Consider the following 10,171-nt stretch of genomic DNA (forward strand, 5'->3'; position numbering starts at 1 on the left):
TTGCTTTGTTCTGAAACAAGGACTAAATTTGTTACAATGTTGCATTTTCCTCCTGGTTCTGTTCATTTTCACAAGGAAACATTTCGAAGCATACCAAAATGTGTTTATGAAAGTCATATGTGATAAAAAAATATGTGAATATGTGAAAAAAAAAGTTTCCTCAACACCATCCATCACATATATACATATTATATATGTATATATATATAGTATATATATATATACATACATACAGACACACCCACATTTATAATGTGATCACGGAGCGATTGTTTTGGTGCAGATCCAAGCGTGATTGCCATGTTCAGTCATGCCTAAACGAACCGAACAAAGGGAGAAAACACACCAGGTTCCAAAAAAAATGTGGTGTGAAAACGGCCTGACATGTTAAGAAATTTTGCATGTACAATTTAAGATCCTCTTGCAAGATTTGTTCCATAGTTAAAACAAGAATTTAAACAAAACTGGATGGAAGAAACTTAAAAGGTTGAGTGAAAACCTTGCCAAGATTTTTTTTTCTCTTTCTGACAGATTAAGTTACTCTGATACTGAATGTTCTTGTCATCTCTCCTGGGTATTTATTAACTTGACTCAATTTTACAATTTGCAAGAGCAAAACAAGCAATAAAATTGATCAAGTTCAGAGTTGTGTTGTTTGTCATTAAAGATGATCCCTGAACTTTCACTGGTCATCTCTGAAGAGGCACCAAGTTGCACCTATTGACAGAAGAATAAAAAACTATTTATTAATGATGATACTCAAAAGTATTTTTATTTTTTTGCTGCATTTACAAAAGCAGCAGCACCAATTTATCAGTGTTCAATAAAACCTTACAAGACTTCAACAAAAGTGTGGTCAGCAAAGACAGATGATATACATATTACCTCATTACTTGATGCCTGAATTAACATTATTGATTTAAGTAATTAATCCAAAAGATACATTATTTACCCTAGCAGTCCTCTACCAGACCAATTCCGTGGAGTCAAATTAAGATGCACTTCTTGTCCATTTCGAAATAGTCCAACACGTAGGGATTTCTGCAGTATAGATAGGAGAATAAACCATCAAGATGAAAATCTAAATGAATCATGCAGTACATAAACAGGAATGCAGAGTAGTAAAAAAAATATGTAAAGTAAAATATGAGTTTCGGATAGAGTTTGAAGTTACAACACACCCCTTCACTATGTTGGACAACAGAAGCGATGTCACGCAGATTCCTGAAGTTTTGTGTATTTACGGACCCAAACTCCATAATCTCATCACCAACTCGCAAACCCTACACACAGGAGAAAACAGAGATCAATTTAAACATCAACTGCAACTATTGTCCCTCAAGAAAAATCAACAGCCACCTTGTAAAGTGCTGTTCATTTGTTTTAAACGCTCTATTTACATCATCAGTTTGTGCCTAGACTTAAAATAAGACTTAAGTACAGAATTAAGTATGTGAAATGAAATAAACCTTCCGATCAGTAACTAACAAGCTTGGTTATTATAGTTAACTAAAACATTGAAAAACATTTTTGAAAAAAATAAACTGTTAATTAAACGTTAACAGAAATACAATATAAAAAACAAACTTATTTTATTTCAGCTAGTTGCCATTTAATTGTAATTTATTAATTTTATTATGCATTTAAATTTTAATTTAGTAAACTTGATGTACTATCTAGACCTATTTAAAAAAAAACAAAAAACTTACACTTACTTAAAAGTTTCAACCATGTAAATGACTTATATGTTGCATATTTACAAGTAAGAAGGACACATAGTAAGAAAAAAATTAGGTCAGTATTTTAAAAACCAAGAAGGTATATTAAGCAAAAGGGGTGCAATTTAATTTCAACCATTCAGAAGGTTAGAAATTGATTGGGGGCACAAACTCACAGCCTGAAAAGCAGGGGAACCCTGTGTAACAGCATCTACCAGGGCAAATGGGGATGGCGGAGACACAGACTGTTCAGTGACTTCCATCTTTGTCTCATCCTTCTCATGTCTGACCCGTGCTGTAGCATGGAGCTTATGAAGAGCCTCCTCTATCTCCACCATGATAGCTTTGTGATCATTCTGTAAACCTTTAAAAATGATTGATTAAAAAATGTTAAGCACTTGAAGAGTTACAAGAATGGCAAATGATTAAACTAATATATATAGTATAGGTATGTATACTTATATAGTACCAGTCAAATGTTTGGAATTATTAAGATTTTTAAAATGCGTGTAAAGGTACAATATGTAATAATTTTGGCCGCTAGAGAATGTTAGGGGTCTATTCAAAACAAAGACGTAGCTTGATGATGCCAAGGTTAGGAGAGGAATCCTGGGACATGTGGTCTTCACCTCAATGGACGATGCACAAATTCAGGAACAAATCATGTTCATGGATGAGGTTATTTAGTATGAAGCAGAGCAGGACCGAGTGTTGTGGGAGCCGAACGAGGCCGCTGGAGCGATTCCGCAACACACGCCTTAAGAGCAGCAGGACTTTTATTATGCCACAGTCGCCGGCGCCGCTTCCGCTTTTCCGGTCATGATTATTAGGTAGGTTTATCATATTAGATACATTTGAGAGTGTTGAAAATTATGTTATTTTGTTACTCTGTGTGTTCGCTCGACGGCTGCTGTGAGACACTTGTTTGAGACACACTGCAGTAAGATTTTAGAACATCATATTAAATATTGGATGGCTTGTGTTGATAAATGTAGTGATGGGCAGAGCGAGGCTTCGTGAAACACTGAAGCAGTTGAATCAAATGTGCCGTGATGATTCGAGGCTTCGAAACAATCTGACACTTGACTCCACGGTGACCCCTAGTGGTCAAAAGAGTGTAAATGCAACAAAACTCAAACTAAACATGCAGTAAAAACACCTTTTACAAATATATTGCAAATGTTTTATTGAAAGTAAAATCTATAAAATGCAATTAACTAATTCTCTAATAAAATTAGGCTACATATAGAGTGACTGTATATCTGTTCTTTTTTCTCTGTTCCATGGCTCAAGCTAAACAGGCCAATAAGGGATTAATAACTACCATTATTCATTTTAATTATTCTAATGTCTAATTAAAACATCTACAAATTTATAAAACTGATCAGGGATCAGGTAAAACCCATAGACACTTGTTCAATGCTTCTCAGTGAATCTGCATGATTCATGGGTTAACTTTATCATCGCCCTCTACTGGTGAACCACTGAAATTTCGAACTGTTTCGAAACAGTGAGGACGTAATGAAGCCTCGTTTACTAAAATCACGTGACTTTGGCAGTTTGATACACGCTCCGAATCACTGATTCGAAACAAAAGATTCATGAAGCTTCGGAGCTTCATGAAGCATGTGTTTCGAAATCGGCCATCACTAGATAAATGGCATGTAATTAATTTTAAAACGTAATGTATGATGGAGAAAATTATGTATTACTGTTAATACAAATAATTCTTGCTGCGTCCCAATTCGCCTACTTATACTACGTCCTAAAAGTATGTACTGTTTTTGTAAAGAAAAAGTAAATACTTTTGAGTGTGTAGCAGAAGAGTAAGCAAGCTTTGGGACATACTAACGTTACCTCGTCATAATTGCGTCTTTAACGGACGTTCTGTCGCTTAGTTACGCAACCTGTAACTGTAAACTGTCCTGTCAATCATCTTGTAACAGATAAAATTCAACATTCAATTAAATTTAATTTCCTACCGTTTCGGAGAGAAATGTAGTCGCACGTTGATCTGCCAGTCATGGGTCTTTCATGCAGAGAACTCTCCTCATCTTTGCATAATGATGCATTTAAAAGTTAATTACCAAACGCATCGTTATAAAAGTTCACAATGCTGTTGCAGATGAAATACAATGTGGACATTTAATGAATTAAAAAAGTTAAAAATATAAAATTAACATTTAATAAATATCTTTTCATCAGGTTATACTGATTATTAAACAGTCAAGCACCTTTATCTTAACCGCTCTGCTTAACCGTTGGTCTCGCATATCCGTCATGTTTGTATTTTTTTGACACTTTTTATTTGTATTTGTAGTTCTAATCGAATCCTCGTCCACAGCGCAATGTGTTATGGGCAATATTAGCCGTTAGAAGTGTTCACGGATCGGCACTTCAAATTCTAACCAGAAAAAATAGACCATCCTGGTATCTCTGGAATACTCATTTCAACATACTACGATTTGGGACATACTAATTCTTTTTTCGAATACTATTTAGGACGGATAGTATGCTAATTGGGACACAGCATATGTCTATTAAAACGTGTAATATATTAAAGCGTCTTTTTTGTTTCCATGGTTTCTACAAAATAAAACCGGAAACCGAGGGTAACGCGGGTATGACGCAATTGACAGGCGACTCCTCACATGTCCCGGAGCCTTGGTTAAAATTGCAATTTTCTCAAAATTTACAAATAGTTGAAAACATTTTGGATATTGTAAGTACTCAAGTGAACAAATATATAACACTGGCCTAGTGGTTTTTGGATATTTTACTGTAAAAATATTACATATTGCACCTTTAAAAGAAGTCAATTATGCTTAGCAAGGCTGCATTCCTTTGATCAAAAATACAGTAAAAACAGCAATATTGTGGAGTGAATATAAACTTAGGCATGTCAAATTCAAGTGGAAAGCCCCAGAGTCTAAGAGTTAATAAATGTTTTGATATGAATTACACCAATTCCATACTGAAATTAAACAAACATCCTTTCACTTACAAAGAAATACTGTGGCAATACCATGGCATAATGATGGTTTCAGACAGTAAAACTATGGTACTGTAATATATACCATGCCACTGAATTATTAATATATTCATAAACCATTATACATGTTCAAAAGCCAAAGGTATTATCATCATACTTTTTGTGTTCACTACCCTAAAAAATACGTAAGAGCATTCATTTTATACATAGATATAGGGGTGGGTGATATGACCAAAATCTTATATCACAATAAAAGTAATTTTATTTCACGATAATGATATCAAGATATAGTTCTTTTGCTTTAAATAAGGTTTTATTTCAATAAGTTCTCGTCACCAATTTCAATATCATAAAAAAACGTTTAGCACGAGTAAAAAAAAAACTCAAGCTTAATGAAGTAAACAGTCAGTATTAAAATAAGAACAAAAAAAACTAATTACAAGCAATGACAAAACTACAATAGAACAAAGACAAATGAAATAGACCTACCTAAAAAACACTAGAAATAAGAACTACATAAATACTACATATACTACATAAATTGTATAAAGTAATATGTAAAAAACCACTGCAGTGTCTTGGTTGTCAAAGTACTGGTACTTCATTGCCAAGTCCGTACTAAAATTTTAAAATTGTGATGATGCCAGCAATTCCCCCCAGCATTTTAACAAGTGGTGTTGAGTGGATTCTGACTAATTTAAACACCTCTGATTGGTCACTGTGTTCACGCACTCAACAGATATGTCTGTGATTGGCTACAATGATCAACTCTTCAAAAACATGTCAATAGAAATCTTTGATGCTCTTCACCAAGCATTTGCACAGATACACACGGGAGCATTTGAAAGCAGGCATCTATCAGAGGACAATAAGGTCAATATGGCCTGCTGATAGATGCCTGCTTTTAAACGTTTAAAATAAGGATGCACCAAAATTTCGGCTACCGAGAATTTTCGGCCGAGACAGCTATTTTCGGTTTCGGCCCGAAATGGTTTTGGAGGGCCAAAAATCAGTGAAATTAGCATTTCTCCTATGGCACGTTTTGACTGTCTATTTCGTGTTAACAGTTAAAACAGTTATGAATGAACAACAGAAGCTATGTTGAAAGATACAGTACCACTTACCGAAATGCATCCTGTCTCATGTAATCACTCAGTTAGTGATTCAACCGGGGAAAGACATCAATAAAACAGCTTGTAGGCTATACAATGTCACTTAATTTACCTCAAAAAAGCTTTTCGGCCAACTGAATTTTCAGTTTCGGCCCAGAATTTTAATTTTGGTGCATCCCTAGTTTAAAATCAATTGTTTTTAATCCACAATGCTTAAAAATGCATGCAAATTATATGCTTTTGTGATGACACAGCACAGCAAAGTCAAGAGACAATATTTCTACCGGTTTATTGTGGTATAGATGAAAAACATACTCACAAGAGATACTGTGCCTTGCTGTTCGGACCTTGTACAAATCCACATCGGCACGAGGAAAGCCTTCGACATCAACCAGAGGACCATCCATGCCTACACCTCCCTGCTGAAGAAACCATATGAATGTCTTTTGTCTTTAGAAAATTAGCAAGCAACATAGTGAACAGCGGCAACAGAGGTAAACTCTTTCAAATCTATGGCTGAAACCCAGATATTCAACCAAAGGGGTAAAACCGACAACAATAAAATCTTTTTTGTGTTACTTATTTTTATTATTTAAATATTTTAATCAGAATTATATAATAGAAAGGACTTTTATTTAAAGCAAATAAGAATGTGAAAATCAGACAAAAAGACAAAAGTAAAAAACTGTTTACTTAAAAGGTGCAATATGTAAGATTTATGTCCGCTAGAGGTCGCTAGAGGCCTATTCGAAACAAAGGCGTAGCTTGATGATGGCAAGTTTGAGTGCGGAATCTTAGGACATGTGGTCTTCACATCACAGCCAGTGGAAACAATCGGGATAGGACTCAGGAAGAAATCATGTTCATGGATGCGACTAACGTTGCTGTAATATGAAGCAGAGCAGGACTGAGTGTTGTAGGAGCTGAACGAGGCCGCTGGAGTAACTGCGCAAAACACGCCTCACGAGCAGAGGAACTTATTATGCCACAGTCGCCGGCGCTGCTTACGCTTTTCCGGTCACGAGTATGAGGTAACGCAGCTCTGTTTATCATATAAAGGCAGGAACACACCAAGCCGACACCGACAAACTAGTGGCGACGAAAGCAGACTGCGGGGTTGGCTCACGTCGGCAGCGTCTGTGTCCAAAGTTGTCCTGACACACCAAACCGATACTCGACAGCCGACAGGTCAAGTAGCACGTCCGTTCTGCACCTGCGCAAGATGAAATGCCTTTCCGTACCAGCAGGTGGCAGCAGCTGAACAGCCAATCAGAATGATCAGATGGCCCGACGGACCGACGCCGATTCAACATGTCGAATCCACCGGAAAAAAGCCAAAGAGGACCAACTTCAGCCGACGGTGTGGAACACACTCAGAAAACTTAGTCGGCCGATGAACAAAAACTGCCTGACGGCCGATTGTCGGCCTTCAGATACATTTGAGAGTGTTGAAAATGTTATAACGTTACTCTGTGCGTTCGCTTGGCAGCTGCTGTGAGACACTTGTTTGAGACACACTGCAGTAAGATAGATCAGTTTTAGAATATCATATTAAATGCTGGATGGCTTGTGCTGATAAATGGCATGCAATTAATTTTAAAACTTATTGTATAATGGAGAAAATTCTGAATTACTGTCACTAAAAATAAAGCTGATTATGCTACGATAGCTAAAATAATGCTTTTCTCAACAAAATAGTGTTTTTCTCTGAGGCATGGTAAAGCATGACAGCATGGTACTCGAGAAAAAAAAAAAATCAAGAAAATTAGATTTAAACAATAACACTAAACGTGTTGAGCTATATAACAATATCGTTTTCTGTCTATAGATATATCAAAACAGTTGTTCCCTTGCCTATTAAAACATGTAATATATTAAAGCGTCTTTGGTGTTTCCATGGTTTCTACAAAATAAAACCGGAAACCGAGGATAATGCAGGTATGACGCAATTGACAGGCGACTCCTCACACGTCCCGGAGCCTTGGTTAAAATTAAAATTTTCTAACGATGTACAAATAGTTGGAAATATTTGGGATATTGTAAGTAGTACTCACGTGAACAAATATATAACACTGGCCTAGTGGTTTTTGGATATTTTACTGCAAAAATCTTACATATTGCACCTTTAACATTAATTCGAATGTGATTTTTTTTGCATCATATTTTGTCCATGTATTAACTCTGACACTATTCTGACTCCATACAAGGCAAGGAAATAGCGTTTAATTTCAGCAGGGCTGACTGTATTCCATAATGTTCTGGTGAAATATTTAATAAAGCCAAAGCACGCTAAATATGATTAAAGCCACCTGTCACGTTAGTATTTTCTTTATAATTTCCATTCTTATTTTCATGATACGTTGAGACGGATGAACGTTCTCCAAACGCAGTTAAACAAGTTACGCGAGGAACGATAGATTACGAGTGACATATACAAGAGCCAAAGTCGTATTCAAGTTAAAGGCTTTTGGAAAATCGTTGCTCTCGAGACCGTAGCGTGCATCATGCAAAAACAACGAGTCCCGTAAGTACGAACTAATGAAACAACTTCAAAGCAGCCAACATAATAGCCTATCTATTTCAAGGCTGAATGACAACATATTTAAATCCATATATATATATATAAAAATCTATGGGTCGAACTTACAGCTTGGAGCATGTCGTAGTACGCTTTGATTTGCTCTTCTATTTCTTCCTTTCTTTTTATTAGTAGTCGAACATCCTCTTCAGTCACACTTGGCTCAACAGCGTTGTTTACCTCTGTCATTTTCATGACAATTTTTGCCAAAAAAAGAACTGAATGCTCTTTATCCAAGTAATCTCTGAGTGCTCAACAATTACAGATTTTACTTATTTTATTTAAAGAAATCTTACAAATTGTTCACGCCAAAGGTTCAACAGAAGCGCACTAAATAGTCAGTAGTCACGGAGCCTCTTCTCTGGTGGATTCACTGCCGGGTTGAAAACAAACTAAAGAGCTGCATAACGCCATCTATGTGCTGGAGAGCGAATCCATTGCATTCTTGTTGTTGTTGTTGTTGTTGTTTATTGGCGGTTGGCAAACCAGCTTTTGGTGCATTACCGACACTCGCCACCAAATGAACTGGAGTGTAGAAGGATTATCTGTAGCCTTACTTACTTACTTAATAATAATAATAATATTCTCAAATATATCTTGTTGCTTTTATATATTACAGAGCGTCATCTTTCATATATTGTTTTCTTGCCAACAGATTCTTTAATATGTCTTTAGTTTTTATACTCTGTACAATATAGTATGGCATGTTCAACTGTCTCTTCTACATTACAATGACTGTAAAACCCATTATGAAGCTTTTTTATATATATATATATTGGGTTACCATTAAGTCCAGTGTGGCCCATAAGCCTACATAAATTATACATTATTATTATTTTCTTCTTAATAATGTGTGATTCCTCCTCCCACATTTGCTTGTATAGGCCTATAAATTTAGTATTTATTTATAAGTGTCTTCCCTTTGTTCCTCTATCCAGTTTCTGCCAGATATTATTTGCAGCTTTTCAAAAAAGTTTCAGATTTGCTCATGTGAACTGTGATTTTGACGTTAGTGCACTTTAAATGAAATATAGTCTGTCCTCTATTTCATTTCCTTCTATTCCTACATGTGCTGGAGCCCAAAGAAAATTAATATTCCTTGATTATGGAGTCCGTACACAGGTTGCAGAATATCATATATCCTGTGTACTGTAACAGAGCAGACTTTTTATAGCTCCTAACTAAAGAGCCTGTGCATGACTACTTGCCTAGCCTTACTTCTTCCACCCACTGTAGAGCCTGATATATTGCCACAAGATGTAAACACCATTAAATTGTCTGAATAAGTAAGGTATAATCCACGGAAAGCTGTGCATCGCGTCGGGTCAAATTGTTTAATGTACAGCTAGCCATGGATTATCCCACTTTTAAAAAACGTTCCTTAGAAAAAACATTACTAGTGTGCATGTTGAGACAAAACAATGGCAATGACATGTCTTAAGATAAGTAATAAGATAAGATCAGTGCAAGTTGCTCTCAGTTAAAACAGCTCAAACATGCCATTTATTACCCTCATGTCGTTCCACACCCGTAACACCTTCATTTATCTACAGAACACAAATTAAGATATTTTTGTTGAAATCTGATGGCTCCGTGAGGCCTGCATATGGAGCAATGGAGCTTCCTCTCTCAAGATCCATTAATGTATTAAAAACATATTTAAATCAGTTCATGTGAGTACAGTGGCTCAATATTAATGTTATAAAGCGATGAGAATATTTTTGGTGCGCCAAAAAAAACAAAATAATGACTTATATAGTGATGGCCGATT

The 10,171-nt window shown here is 35.8% G+C and overlaps 1 protein-coding gene across 2 annotated transcripts; it reads right to left on the bottom strand.

The window, feature by feature from the left end:
• Positions 1–215: 215 nt before the first annotated feature.
• On the bottom strand, positions 216–8,768 carry psmd9 (proteasome 26S subunit, non-ATPase 9). Of its 2 annotated transcripts, none has more exons than XM_067401320.1 (6): positions 8,470–8,768; positions 6,142–6,241; positions 1,895–2,082; positions 1,182–1,283; positions 953–1,041; positions 216–717 (listed from the first exon to the last, which is right to left on the bottom strand). In XM_067401320.1, the coding sequence occupies exons 1-6, from the start codon at positions 8,593–8,595 to the stop codon at positions 690–692; spliced, it is 633 nt and encodes a 210-aa protein (XP_067257421.1). In that variant the 5' UTR covers positions 8,596–8,768; the 3' UTR covers positions 216–689. The 2 variants fall into 2 exon arrangements, with proteins under 2 accessions (XP_067257421.1, XP_067257420.1); XM_067401319.1 differs by having other exon boundaries at positions 6,142–6,244.
• Positions 8,769–10,171: the final 1,403 nt, after the last annotated feature.

Source organism: Chanodichthys erythropterus, chromosome 11 (genome assembly GCF_024489055.1).
Source record: "Chanodichthys erythropterus isolate Z2021 chromosome 11, ASM2448905v1, whole genome shotgun sequence".
Classification (NCBI taxonomy): Eukaryota; Metazoa; Chordata; class Actinopteri; order Cypriniformes; family Xenocyprididae; genus Chanodichthys; species Chanodichthys erythropterus.

Coding starts and splice junctions, on each gene's coding strand:
- psmd9 (XM_067401319.1), bottom strand. CDS start 8,595: ATGAAAATGACAGAGGTAAACAACGCTGTTGAGCCAAGTGTGACTGAA. Junction 6,245..8,469: donor ACTACGACATGCTCCAAGCT/GTAAGTTCGACC, acceptor TGGTTTCTTCAG/CAGGGAGGTGTAGGCATGGA. Junction 2,083..6,141: donor AGCAAGGCACAGTATCTCTT/GTGAGTATGTTT, acceptor TCATTTTTAAAG/GTTTACAGAATGATCACAAA.